We start from the raw sequence: 15,152 nt of genomic DNA, 5'->3' as shown, positions 1-15,152 counted from the left end.
TACGACTGTAACTTTGTCACTTGTATCCTTACGATTTATGTTGACTGTTATTAAGTGTTGTACTTTATGATTCTTGACTCTTAATGAATGTATCTTTTCTTTTATGCATACTGAGAGCATTTGCACCAAGACAAATTCCTTGTGTGTCCAATCACACTTGGCCAATAAAAGAATTCTAATTCCAAAATGGAGGAGGAAACTACAACTCCTTTTATAAAAGGCTGAAAACCTCTTACAATTTTTTGTTGTTGAAAGTAGATTAAAATGAACTGCTGGTTTGGGGATTTGTCTATTAAAAACATTGTTTATGGAAGAAGGGAACTATGATATACAAAATGGAAGGGCAGAGATGATAATTACTATGTAACTGCTGCAAAGAAGATTGAAAATCGTTTCTTTTGAAGTTGCTTTTTGGTATTCTTTACTTTTACCCTTTTATAATGCTTTTTCCATTTTTTCATATTTTTGTAGCTCTATAAATCTTTGTAAAATTTTCTTTTAATGAGTTTTCAATCAGTTGGATTATTTTAAAGAAGGCATTGTGATGCAAAGTCAATCTTTAGAAAAGAAAGTTGTTACTATCAAAATCAGGAAATAAATAATATACAATGTCATGATTCTTAAAGCAGATTATTTATAGTAATAATGAAATTTGTTTTACTGAAAATGGTATCTGTATTTAAAACTCTGAAATATTTGCAAACCAGAAATATATTTATACAAAGTCTCTACATAAGTCATAAAAAGCAAATCTAATAAGCACATCCATAAGCAATTGTTCATAAAACTGCTAATTCAAAGTTTTTCCAACCAAATAATTTAATTTTTCATTTCTATATTATATTTAGCATATTTACCTATTTACACTTCAATAATTTGAGAAAATTTTGTTTTTGTAATAATGTTAAATACATATTTAACCAACTATTAGATCCATGGAAGTATTCTTCCCAGACCTGTTTTTTTCTAGATTTTAAAATATTTAAATATTATTTTATTATTATTATTATTTTCTTAAGTACAAGGAGGAAGAAAATTTCTCAGATAAAATGTCTAAATGGTCTACTTTGTCCTATTACATCTTATTCAGTAAAGAGAAAAAAATCCTGCTTCAAATTAATGAGCAGAAATTTCGGTGTTCCTCCAGTCTTAACAACACTAAGAAACTACACAGTGAAAAGGAGAAAAACACAGCATTACTGCTGTCTTTAGAGAATCTCAAAGAACTGCAATTCTGTATTCCTGAAGACATATTATGGGAAATGCATTGCATCATCATTATAGCATCTCAAGAGATTTGCTTAAGATTACAACAATCATGTGTCCACCCTTTAAAATCAAAACTGTTATTTCCATATTGGTGCATTTCTACATAGATTTCAGACAGATATATTCCTCAATTATTAAGAAGTTAGTATATGAATAAAACATTCACTTTACCATATATTAATTTATTTCATAAGGATGCAAGAGATAAACTGTAGAGACAAAATTCCACATACTCAGACTGGATTAATTAATTATGCAACAATAAAAATTCTTTAGAATTCCAGTTTTTTCACAAAGAAGGAAGTACATGTGAAAATGCATTAAGTAGTGTGTTCATTCCTATTTAGAGTAAGCTGTCAGAAAGACTGATTAAAATCTAGAAGATTCCTTCCTGAGAGTCGTGTAAAAGCTTTTTTTTTTACTTTACAAAGTAGGACATATAGGTTCATCATTTTAACAAAAAGTTGTAAGAACAAAGTCTGGCTTGTTATGAACAGCAGCAGCCACAGACTTTGACATATAATAATTAATCAATCCACAAACACAATTGTTCTAGGCTGCTTAACCATCTCAGCTGCAAGAGGAGCCAAGGATATTCAGAAGGCATCCAATTGAAGTTTCACAATAAGCTGGTAATTATGGTGAATCAATGTTTTAAAATTCTATTAGTCAGTTAAAATCCCTTTAATCTGTTAACAACTCTAAAAACAAAGTGGGATAAAGAAAAAAAAGTGTGCATATTTACCATAAGCTGTCATATATTGATCTCAACCTATGGTTTATTTCACAAACATTAATGAAGTTGGCCCTGAAAACCAAATAGAGGCACTTCAAAAGTTTCTATCTAGCTCCCTGAGCAGTTTATCCTGGAAGACTCTCATGACTAGCACTAAAAGATTCCAAATTTAAAAAGGGGAAATATTTACACAAGATTCTTATATTCAAGCAGTAATATATAAAAATTAAAAGAAAATACTAAATACTGTTATAAAAAATTCATTGTAACAAATGTAATATTGTACTAGGAAATCAAGAAACCATCAATCATTTCATTAATAGCAAATATTTCAATAAAAAATGTTACCGGGCTTGAGGACCAGACTGTCAGTCAGAGCCCAGATGTTATGTTAATGCTACTTCAACTGTTTTGACATTGGCTGGTAAGTTTTATTTTCATTGTTGCTTGCTTTTTAACTGTGTTACTTATTCAGAGACAGTATGGTGAAATAGGCAGCCATATACTTTTAATAAAAGTAAGTTTATTTTAATTAATTTGTATTGAGGAAGTTTTTACAAAGAAAAATAACACAAACATACATGAAAAGTGATCAGTAAACTGAAGAAAATAAAAGAAAGAAAAAGAAAAAATAAAGTGGCTTACAATCCTCTTTAGAGCAATTATAAATGCATTTAGATTTTATCATCTCTAAGTTTATAGATGGCTCCACTCTTTGCATATTCTATCCTTTCTAATTATGGGTTATCATACCCATAAATCAATAATTTATTTTTTCTGTTATAAGCAAAAAGTCCATAAAAGATTTCTAGTTACTTACAAATGTAGTTATGTCTTTTCTTTAGTCAAATAGAATAAAATGAATTTTTAAAAGTTTTGCAGGATTGAAAGATTTTAGCTAGCTTCTTCCAGTTCTCATATATAATTTCTCTGCAATGTGTTGTTATTCTGCTAGAAGAAACAAGGTTTCTTGCCTGCCTTTATGACATCCAATGACCAAAACTTCCCAGACATATAGATTTTGCAAGGACTGATTGAAGGACTCAAAAATATTGCTAACAAATAAGTTGTGAATATCTCCCAAGCAACATCAGAATACAGGAAACTATCTAGCATTGGACTACATTTAACTCAGAATTGGCAGAATGTAGTTATGGACTCATTATAAAATGTTATAGTTAAACATCAGGCAACAGATTAGGTCTAACACTCTTAAAGAACACCAGTAGTTCTAGATGTCGCCTTACCTTATGCTGTTATTTTAACAGCCTTTTATTAAATCTAGTGAAAGCATTAAATCTTGTCCTCGTGTTAGGGACATGAAGGCAAAACTGCCTTCAACTTGTGATGACTATAATGTTACATCTATGTAGTTTTACAGGACATATAGGATCAGTCCATATAACCTACAGGCTTAGCTTGCTTAAGATATACAGTATTTTCAGCCCTACTGAAAATTTTTGGATTTCTTGTTCTGACATGCAGAATTTAAATCTCCTTAGCATTGTTTAAATTCCATGAACTTCTTAAAACAATGAAAGGTGTGCCTTTGTAAACATCTTTGATTAAGGAAAAGTCCCCCTGTGTCAGGCTTGACGTCTATGATTTTATGGGCCCATCTGAGTAAGTGTCTTGGTAACAATATGAAAGGGGGTTTTCTGTGCTTTTTTCCCAAATGCTTGTTCAACTTCCCACACTAAACTATACCTGTGCGTTTTTCTGGTGGTATCAGGTTCAAGTTCTACTCAGGATGATCTCTATTTTAGCTCCTTAGAGATCAACTAAGACTGGCTAGATGCAAGAAGCTCCTTTATAGACATTGTAACACTGCATAAAACTTGTTGAACCACTGCACTAAGTATTAACTATAATAATACTTAAATTGAAGCCCTTAAGTTGCTTTTTGTTGCTGTTGTTCATAGATGGATATTTAAAATGACTTAAAATGGACATCTAACATAAAAAACATCATCAAAAAAGCACAACAAAGAATGTTCTTTCTGCGCCAATTTAGAAAGTTCAAACTGCCCAAAGAGCTGTTGATTCAATTCTACAGAGGAATTATTGAATCTGTCATCTGCACCTCTATAACTGTCTGGTTTGGCTCTGCAACCAAACAAGACAGACACAATGGATAATTAGAACTGCAGAAAAACAATTGCTACCAATCTGCCTTCCATTGAGGACTTGTATACTGCACAAGTCAAAGAGAGGGCTGTAAAAATATCCACAGACCCCTCACATGCTGGACATAAACTGTTTCAACTTTTACCCACATTGATGCTATAGGGCACTGCACTCTAGAACAACAACAGGTTTTTTCCCGAACACCATCACTCCTCTAAACAATTAATTTCCACAACACTGACAAATTATTTACTAAGACTGTATTACTATTGTTCTTCTCATCCTTCCTAGTACCAATCTCTTCCCACTTATGACTATAACCATGTTGCTTGTATCTTCACAATTTATAGTTTTATTTGTTTCCTAGTGTGATTTGATTGGCAATCACTAAGCTCTGTATCTTATTATTCCTGATGAATGTATTTTATTTTTTCTTTATATACATTGACAGCATAGGAACCAAGGACAAATTCCTTGTGTGTACAATCACACTTGGCCAATAAAGAATTCTATTCTATTCTATTTGCAAAGTAAGTTTTGAAAATTGTACTTTTGTTCTATTAATGATAGATGCAGAGTTCTTTAAAAAACATATTGGTATTATTCTTTTGTGATAGCTATTTATTCAAATGGCAAGACAGTTTGTTTTTTTCCTAAGTCAGAATTAATAAAAGATATAAGAAAAAAAAATGGAAAAATTATTCTGGAATGACATATTAGACTAAAATATATACTTGGTTTTAATGTGTTTAAATTCAGCATTGTGATTTAATAATCTATAGTTTAGTACTTAAAAGTTTAATGTGTGAATCCATCTAATGAATGTTTATTTGTATATGCAGTTTTAAACTAGGTGTTTAAAGGTAATCTCATATCACTATATAAGGAAGTATTAAGTGTTCTAAATATTATTTCTACTTAAACTTGTTTTACATTTTTTCCATAGTTGTTGGACAATATTCATTTATTACTAAACAAGTAGCTAATGATTTCAAAATATGAAATGGATTGTTTATTAGTTCCCCTGCTGCCTTTCTCTGAAAAGTTACAACACATAGGTCTGTAACTATTTTTAAAACAAAAGCAATCCCTACTATTTCTGTGTTTTAAGACAAACACCATGTATACCAGGGGTCCCCAAACTTGGCAACTTTAAGACTGGCTGAGGAATTCTGGGCGTTGAAGTCCACAAGTCTTAAAGTTGACAAGTTTGGAGACCTCTGATGTATACTTTCCACAATACAGTTTCATCTAAGTTTACAGTTGATTTTCAATACTACAAGTAGATTTGTACAACCCAGTTTAAATAATACAGTCAATTTGCATTATTTGCCGATTCCAAATCTGCGAATTTGCCTACTTGCTAAAATTTATTTGTAACTGCAAAATCAACAATCGCCGAACTCTCATTCATGCACAGTAAGAACAGTGAAAATTGTGAGTTATCCAACAAATGCATTCCCATCTGAGGTTTTGGTGTACACTAATTCAGTGTTCATGGTAATTTTACAGAATGTTAATTCCCACAAATAAGAATCCTCTGTACCTTAATTTTAAGCACAATCACAAAATACCACCCTCTGTCACTAATGACCCTGCTTTCCAATAAGTATTACTTGATCCCATGTGCACATCCAGGAAAAGACAGAGGTCCTTCAAGGAATTGTCCACAAGTAGCAAAAGCATGCCCACACTTAATATACGCTTCTTAAGCCCACTTCTGCACATCTTTGTATTTTAATTTTTTTTACCTGTCTCTTTTTCAGATTCTCTCTAACTTCATCTAACCCTAATATGTTCTCTCCTTTCTTTTCAACCCCTTCGTTTTTTCTCCAAATAGTTATCACTTTTCATTCATTCGTGCTCTACAACCCACCCTCCGTAATATACTGGTCAGTCATATTTATATTTAATCCATTTAGCATCCTTATCTCTTTATCCCTCTTTCTTATTTTAATATATACATTTATTAAGAATTCCATACGAAACTGCATAATTTTGCCTGTCAGGTGCAATTCTAATATATTAATTTTAGGCCCAATTAGTGACTAGCATTAGAAAATGTAATCTGAAGTGTATATTGACCCTATTTAATATTACCACAATATTTTTTTTATTTATTCACAAATATTTTAAACAACTAGAGCAAATTTTTCAAAAGTTGGCGTGACATATGCTGAAGCATGGCTGGGAAATTCTGAGAGTTGAAATCCACACATTTTCAATTTGCCAACTTAGAAAAACACTGAGCTAGGGAAGCACCATAGATCCTTGTTTAATCCTACTAAATGCCAAAGTATTCTGTTTATTCCCAGCTATGCTCTACCTCCATCAATACATTCTTATCCATAAGGCAACCACTATCCTCTCCTAATACATGCAATAATTCAAGGTTGTTTACTTTAACACACATATTTTCTAAAGCAACCTAAATTAATACACATGGGTTTCTTAATTACTGGCTGAAGAGCAAAAATCAGGTCTTTACTTTCTTTATCTTGCATAAAGCAGCACTGACTTCCTAATGATTCATATTTTAACATTTCTCCACCACCACTACCATTTACACCTATCATATTATTTTTCATTACTCTTCTTTGCATTTAGCAGTTTCTTTTTTTCTTCTAAAAAATTAAGAAAAATCCTTATTACAAATGCACACTTTACAATATCACTATCATTTACAAATTGAAGAAATCTCTAAAATGCGCCTTCCAACATTACCTCACTTCGTTTTCAACCTAATTAATTTCTTATCATTTATTTTTAATTACATTTAAATCTACTGAAGTTTCTCTGCTTAAACCTTTTGATTAGTTTTAAAAATAAATTTTCCTTTCCATAAGAACTGTTCCACATTTATTAATTATTTTCATTCAGTCCCAAATATGTTCCATATCAACTTTCTCAATATTTACTTTTTACATTCTGTTTGGAGATTAAAGTATCTTTATAATACTTTTTAATAGAGATCTAAAGTTTTCCTTCCTGCAATTATTCTACTACTTAATGAATTCACTTCTTTTCTTTGTGTCCTTTTCCATTTTTCCCAAGACCCTCTCTTAATAATACCAAATAATGGTCTCTTCCATATTCAAAACCTTTCATTATCATTCTGTCCACCAATTTTCTCATTCATTTTAAACAGTCATATCAATCATGCTTTTTGGTTAATTATTTTTCCAGGTGTATACATAAGTACTATTCAGGCTAACGTATGTATTTGCAAAAAATCATTTTTTCTAACAAATAGATATTTCCCCGTCACCATATTCATTCATATTGGTTCTGTTGAAGATCTGTTCATTTCTCTGTACTCACTCAAACCATTCTGTCACCAAACATTTTCCCTGATATATTATATCAGAATATTGTACAAATTTTCTGTAAAACTTATCTTTAACCATTTTATTATCACTGCCCATGTATAATATGCAAATACAGCTACCTTTGGATTTCTAATTTCACGGGCACCCTATATAACACCAACTTTAAATACTAATACAAACTTATACATTCTCATATACAGTTTAATAGTTAATCATAATTAGGTCCCACATTCACTTTCCTGCATTATTCATCAATTCTACATCATAAAATTGGACCTCCATCATTCATATCTAATGCATCCTTTCTCTTCCTCTTAGTTTCATAGTTAGCTATTTTGTTTTCACTTATCTCATGTGTTAATTTATGCTCTTTAGCATTTACTCCTCTTAGCTTTCAAGTCACAAACTTGCATCTGCATCATCAGATATTATTACCAATGCAATTTCCAAACACCCATCATAGTTTTTGTCAAAAGAAATATTCATACTTTTTATGAATGCAGAAAAGATTAAGGCTAAACTATGAACCACAGTTGCATCTGTACCATACACACTATTTGTTGCCAAACAGTAAGGACATTACTATGGGACAGGATGCTGGAAATAGAACCAAACATCAGTTTTATCCGTTGTTGTTGTTGTTGCTAGTTGCAAAGTTGTGACCCCATGGGCAACGTTCCTCCAGGCCTTTCTGCCCTCTATCATCACCCAGAGTCCATTTAAGCTCACATCGACTGCTTCAGTGACTCCATCCATCCACCTCATTCTCTGCCGTCCCCTTCTTCTTTTGCCTTCAATCATTCCCAGTGTTCCTTCTCATTAGGTGGACCTTGTGTTTATCCCTTGTATGGTCATGCAACTCTATCAGGCTAGATCCATAGAAAATTGCCCACATTCCATCAGCTAGGATATTCATGCATTTTAAAAACACATATTTAAGATTTAACCTAGAAATAGTAGCTTAACGCATCTAAGCCATTCTGCTTATTTGCGGAAGTAAACATTTCAAAAAAGCATGAGCCTTATAATAAAATGAATTAGGAGATGGAAAGGATGCTAAGTAGACTTTTTTTTCCCCATGATAGCCTAACACAGCTCTCCTCCTACAAGGCTGGAAGTACTGCACTCATTTATGCAACATATTACATAGGTTTGCTGCTATTATAAGTGGTGAAGAATGTGGGAAAATAGGTAGGAAATACTCCAAATGTACAACCCTCTGAAAAATGCACTTAAACTAGACAACTACCCAACCATGCTATAGACATTTTCAATTCCACCATATTGTTTTACTGCCATTTTTTGTACCAGATACTAAGAACTGCCGTGGCAAATGCATGAAAATGATACCAGATTTGGGAAAGCTTCTTAAAAGAGAAAATTGTTTACTAACCCGCAGTGGTAATGTTTAAACATTAAACATTTTAACACTGAACACTAGAAACATTGTTTATCTACTTAAAAAGCAACATTATAATATTGAGGGGTACCTATTAACCAGCTCTATTTTTCTTAATAAACAATATTAAATATAGACATGGCGATATCAGTAATTTCAAAATTGTTCATATGTAATTTCTAATAATTCCAAGTGTGGCTAGACATGTTAGTTACTGTAACAAAAACAAGGAGTTATGTGGTGTCTTAAAGACTAACACTTTTATTAGAAAAGAAGCTTTTGTGGATTGCAACCACTTCATCACATACATGAAATATTATTAAGAACAGAAAGCATACCACAGTTGGGGGAAAGATGAACAAAAGAGAAATGTCAGAACATTTAACATAGAGCAGCAGCATTAGCCGAGGAATAAACAGCAGAATTCTTATCCTAGAATAAAGGATAAAGACTTTCCTGAAATAGAATGTACAGTAAAAAAAAATTTGTCAAGTATATCTCAAGTTGTTCAAAGTATTTTCACACACAACTGGTTTCCCCATTACATCCCTTTCCAGAAACACAGGGAACATGCATAATTTATATGTGATCTTGAAATGCTGAAATATGAATAAAGTAAAAGAAGACTTCACAGCAAATTGTCTCACAAGGGTTCTAGAGAGCAGCAGCGTGACTCCATTCCCAATTATAAGGGCACATTTCCTGTGGTATTCAAGCCTACTATTGCCCGTTATTTCCTAATCATTAGCTTTTGCTGGGGTCTTTGAACAGACATGGGAAATATTTACAGCAGCTGTTTGGTTTGATTTTCCAGTGTCTCACTTTTATTTCAATGCTTTACAGGAGGAAAGTCATTGGTTATATCCTTTCTTCAGCTGTCTTTTACACATTATCATTGTCAAACTGGTTTTTCCAAACAACGTGTATTTAGAAACTGAATTCCAGATTATACAAGGCTAATAAGCCAAAATAAAGATTTCCCACAGTAGGCAGGTAGGCAAGTAGATAGATGATATATAGATGATTAAATAGATAGACAGACAAACAGACAAGATACTTTGTGAAAAATATATATAATTTATCACGTCTGTAACAAAGGAAACAGCAGGTTGGATATCACTATTTTTGTAAAATACCACCAGTCACCAGTCATGTGGGTTTTTCATGAAGTTACCATAAGTGAAATCCTATCTCTTAAATTAACAACCTGAAGTAAAACCCACAAAGTTTACCACTTAACAGATATTAACACTATTTATTAATGGATGTTAGTTAAAAATGTAAATAAATCACAAGAATTATAAAGCAATAAGCTTTAACACCATCAATAATCTAAATCTTTTGCAAGTACAAGATTTTGTTTGAGATGTATGATAAAGCATTGGTGAATTGGCACTCTTTTTTACAATTTTTTTCTGTAAGTTTCTATTTTATTGCAACACATAAGAACCTAAAATAATATGCAGACAATCCTTCTGCTAAATCCAAATTATCATTAATTCAAATACCCTAAACATGTTCCAAGTATAATTAATTTATTTCGAGGCTTCACATTTTTTTGTTCTATTGATTCTCAAAGAACAATTAGGACATCCAATTCATTAGAAAATGCATCCATAGTGTTGCTGCTCCTTATTCTACAATAAGAAAATGAATGCTGGTGGGCAAGTCTGTACATGCCACTCAGCTGAGAACCATTTGACCTCAGACTGATAAAGAGGATTTAGTCTCCCTATTCTAACACTATCTTACTTTCTAGAAAAAAATGTTTTAATTTGTACACCACAGCAGCTAACCATTCATATAAATTAAACTTCAAAACAAAGCTGCCATAAAGGGCTAAAAACTATGGTTTTTACCTGAACTGAACTTGTGTGGAAAAGAATTAACAGTAAAAGTAAAGAAACTATGAGTTTCTTTCTACTTTAGCTCAAGCAATCTTGAAAAAAAACCAAACCAATCCATTATTTACATTTCAGAGTAGCCACCCTTCTTAATTTTGTTAAAACATGCAAGGCTATATTCAGTGTTATATGAATGGTTTTCTAATAGCACAACTGGAATTCTTGCAAACTCCCAAATCTTTCTTTGAGAGTCACTCCATTAGATATAGCAATTATTGGGGGTGGGGGGGTGGGAGATACGTTTTCCTCCTTGTTCTCATCAGCCTTCACTGGGAAGGCTTGGTAACTGGGGAAGACTGGAGTTGTAGTTCCACCTCTGGAAGAACAAATGCTTCTTGTCTTTATACCCTGGTGTTTTGTAGAGAATGTATGGAATAAATAAGTGGTTCCCATCCATGGCAACTTTGAGCATGAGGATTTCAACTACCGGAATTATTGCAATGGCTATACTGGCTAGGAAATTCTGGGAGTTGGATACCATACACCCTAAAGTTGCTCAAGTTGGGAAACACATTCACTCCATAAAAATCATTTGTAAAGTCATACCGACACACTGTATTAATCTATAAAATGATTTGATTGTCTTTTGTTTGAAGCTGCATAAGCCCAGCCAACTATGGGGTCACAAAGCATGTCAAGCCAAAGGCAAATAATAAATCAGGATTTAGCAAGCTACAGTTTAGCACAAAATGTCAGCTTAAATTCTGTTTGGTCTGAATATCTCATACGACCTGCTAAGGTTTATTATGCAGCTTTGTTGCCAAACTCTTCAGAAAAATATCCATAAAAAAGAAAGAAAATTAAATCTTAACTATGCCTGCACAGTATAATCTTACTTGCTTTACATCTTAGACTAGAGCAATCTACAAGGAGGAAATGAAAACTGAAAAGTTTCATCAAGTAACTGCTCCATAATGTCCCATCTTTAGCATCACTATGGCTAACACAAGGCACACAATTTTGAGTACAGGTACAAACTAGGTAAAAACTAGGTAAAAACCGAATCAATTGCTGCTCCTTCAAAAAAGGCATTAAAATTTTAACTGCAAATTTGTGCATATAAGAGAGGACCAAACCATTTTGACCCCTTGTAATATTACCAAACTGAAATCACCTATAAGAAGAATAACATGAGTTAACAGTACGTAACTGTCTTCTTTTAAGGTAGAAATAGTTATGCAGTTTGTTCATATTAGGTTTTTAGGTACTAGTAGTATTTAGGTACTACTTCCATTTCATGTAAAACTTTGCAACTCAAACCAAAGTATTTCAATCAACCTTCTGCCAATTCTAAAAGTGTACAAATTAGCTTGCGATATTATAAGATTAAAATATCTCTGTTACATGATTTGAATTAATTGACAGTGAGATATACATTCATACAACTGAACTCCATTCTGGGGAATGGGAGGCAGAAAAAGACACACCCAAGATGATGTAACCTTTACAAGAAATAACAATGCAGAAAAATGAGACTCAAAACCAGGTATCAAAAGGTTACCTATAAATCAGTTTCAATCTCAGACTCATAGTGATTCATTCAATCCCTACATAGGCCTAGTTCTCTTTATCTAAGGCAAGGCCAGAGCAATTCAGCTCACTGCAATGTTTTTACAGTTGCAAACAATATACCAATCCATACAGCAATAACAATCAGATATGAAGATGATCTATAAGTACATGTCAGAAACTACAGGTACACAATCATGCATCTTTTCTACTGTATACCCAGAGATGAGAATTGATGACTGATGAACAACAGTTGTTAAGATCCTCAACACAGCACAAGAAATACATTTTGTTACTTCCTCAAATTAATGTTAGTCTTTTATATAAACAAACCCTGGCTGATGTTTCACTCCCATAACAATGCACATTAGAAAACTTAGTCATATAGGTGACTAAACATTACACAGCCCATGATATTGCAGTATTTGTTTCCTCTAAAGGGGATATATCTTAAAGACTTCCACAGCAACTTATCTTACCCATGTCTGTGTTTATTTGTGTGTGTGTGTGTGTGTGTGTGTGTTGTGCCCCCCCACATTTCATCTACTTGTCAAACAGGTTGTTCCAGAAATTTTGATTTTCTGCTTTCCAGCCTGAGAATAACCTTTCCTATTCTTTTCCCTCACTTTCACCCCACCCTTTTCATCCACACCCTCTTATAGAGGTAACACTGAAGACAATATTACGCCAGTTTCCACACACCTTGACAAATTCATAACAAAGAAAAACATCTGTTCTTTTTTTTGAAAGCAAGGCTATTTGATCAGTTTTGATAACGACATGAACACCCCTGGTTTCGTCACTCCACTATCAAGCCCAGTGCACAGACTACATGGTAAAATAAAAGATAAAAAAGAGTTTTGGTTTGTAACATGGGGCAGCAAGAGTTTGTGTCTTATGAACTTATGAACACAAATGGGTCCCTTGAAAACAAGGACAGGTGCTGATAATAATCCCTGTCACAAAGCCATAGGAAATGTATTTCTATTAACTTTTGTTCACAAAGCAGGGATGGCCCAACATCATGGCTACTGGAAACGAAGAAAATGTACATATTTTTTTTTTAAGAGGGGAAAAAAAACCTTAACACAAACCTTATAAACTTGCCCATATGTGCCATTTCCAACCACTTCCACCAGCTCAAAAATCCCAGCAGGATCCTACACAATAAAGGTGAGGAAAAGATGGTTGGGAGAAAGGGGGAAGGGAGGAGAGAGAAGACATGATTGTTATCTTTAAGCAATTATTACTGGATTCCCCCAAACACACACACTGGAGTGGATCGTTTAGCAGTGCAGTTGTTTCACTCTGTTTTTTTCTACGCACATGCCAATACATGCAAACAAAGGAAAGGAACCCAAGACTGGACTCATCCTCCCCTCGCTTCTGCCCAGGGCACAAAATGAGAAGCCAACCAGCTAACTAGTAAAGGGCCTTTTTTTTTTTTTAGGGTGTAACAACCCATCCCCTATGACAGAGGTTTCTTCTCCCAGCCACCCAGCCACCAACCCCCCGCAACGTACAATCCCCAAGTCTTCCTCTCACCCTCCCTTCCTTTCCCCCTCCGCCCCAACCCAGCTCCGAACAACAAAAGCCACGCCAGGGAAGACGTCGCCCGCTTTGTGTGGATAGCGGGAGGGAGACGAGACGGCCAAGGATCGTCTGCAAGCAGCCCTCTTCTCCTTTGCTTTCCCTGCCACCCTCACCGCCCGCCCCAAGTCACACTCACCCGCAAAGAGGAAAGGTCTATATCTCCCAGACTTTTTGCAGGAGAGTCATTCGCCATTTTTTCCTTTTTTGTTATTTTTCTTTAACTATATAAATAAAGAGCCAAGTACTTAGCACGCCACGGCGAAAATATAAAGCGTCACCCCTCCCTTGATCTCTCTTTCTTTCCGAGTCTGCCTCTCGGAAAGATCTTTTCTTTTCTTCTCTTTCCCTTTCTCTCTCCGCCCTTCCGTTCCTTGCTTTCTTCAGTCCGGGGTAAAACTCTTCTTCGATGAAGAGATGGAGATGAAGGAGGGCGGTGGAGGCGGCGGCTGCTGCTGCTGCTGCTGTTGCTGCTGCTTGGCTTTACGGTGAAAAGAGGAGACCGAGCAACGTAGGGCTAAACCGTGACTTCTTCGCCGCTTTAAAAATAGTTCCTTTTCTATCTCAGTTCGTGCGAAGGTCGCTGTGAAGCGGCTTCGCACACCATCGGGAAGAAAGAGCGGGCGCTCCCAAGAGGCGTCTCTTCCCAAGCAGCTACATAAGATACATAAGAACCCAGAGCCGGCGGTGGGAGAAGGGCAGGCGCCGGCGGCGGCTTTCTTGCGCGCGCGCGCGCAGAGCAACTCGCACCCACCCGCCCACCGGAGCACGCGAACAATAAAACGCCACCCGGACACAGTCGCTCCCTGCCTCCCTCGCCCCCCTTCGGTTCTCTGTCTGCTGCTGCTGCTGCTGCGCCCTGAGCGCAGAGACGCTGGTTTTCTCCACGGGAGCTTCCTCCAGCGCTGGGAAAGGGAAACAAAGCGAGCGCTGGGGGCAAAGGGGTGCGAAGGGATACAAAATAAACTCTCAAGTCAGAGGAAGCCAACAGCTCGCTTCCTTGCTTGCTTGCTTTCTTTCTCCGACAGGAAAACCCAGCGGAAACACACTCGCACCAAAGCACTTCTGGGTAAATGGAGGTGAGGGGGGGTGTGGAATAAGAAGGGGAGGGGGTGTCGTCTCTTGTTTTCAGGCAGAGGCTGCCTAGGGAAATGTCTCTTGGAGCGAATCTATCGATAGGCAATCAGGGTGTGGCGTAGAACAATGGATAGAAGTTGTCTCGGAGAGCTTTCCAGCTAGGCCTCGCTCTCCAGAAAATAAGGTATCTCTAGGTAACTTCCTGAACGATG

At 35.1% G+C, this 15,152-nt stretch overlaps 1 protein-coding gene across 4 annotated transcripts in view; it reads right to left on the bottom strand.

Moving 5' to 3' along the window:
- MAP4K4 (mitogen-activated protein kinase kinase kinase kinase 4) overlaps positions 1 to 14,899 on the bottom strand; it is a 151,562-nt gene extending 136,663 nt beyond the window's left edge. For all 4 annotated transcript variants that reach the window (XM_026707379.2, XM_026707383.2, XM_026707384.2 and 1 more), the window contains exons 1-2: positions 14,003 to 14,899; positions 13,368 to 13,433 (exon numbers count right to left, since the gene is read on the bottom strand). In XM_026707379.2, coding sequence (XP_026563164.1) covers positions 13,368 to 13,433; positions 14,003 to 14,059 — 123 coding nt within the window. In that variant the 5' untranslated portion in view covers positions 14,060 to 14,899. The remainder of the gene's footprint in view (positions 1 to 13,367; positions 13,434 to 14,002) is intronic.
- Between the last annotated feature and the right edge of the window lie 253 nt (positions 14,900 to 15,152).

This window comes from Pseudonaja textilis, chromosome 8 (assembly GCF_049901715.1).
Source record: "Pseudonaja textilis isolate UNSWEBS1 chromosome 8, rPseTex1.2, whole genome shotgun sequence".
Lineage (NCBI taxonomy): Eukaryota > Metazoa > Chordata > Lepidosauria > Squamata > Elapidae > Pseudonaja > Pseudonaja textilis.
Note: the sequence above shows the minus strand (reverse complement) of the source record. Positions and strands in the feature narration are given on the sequence as shown.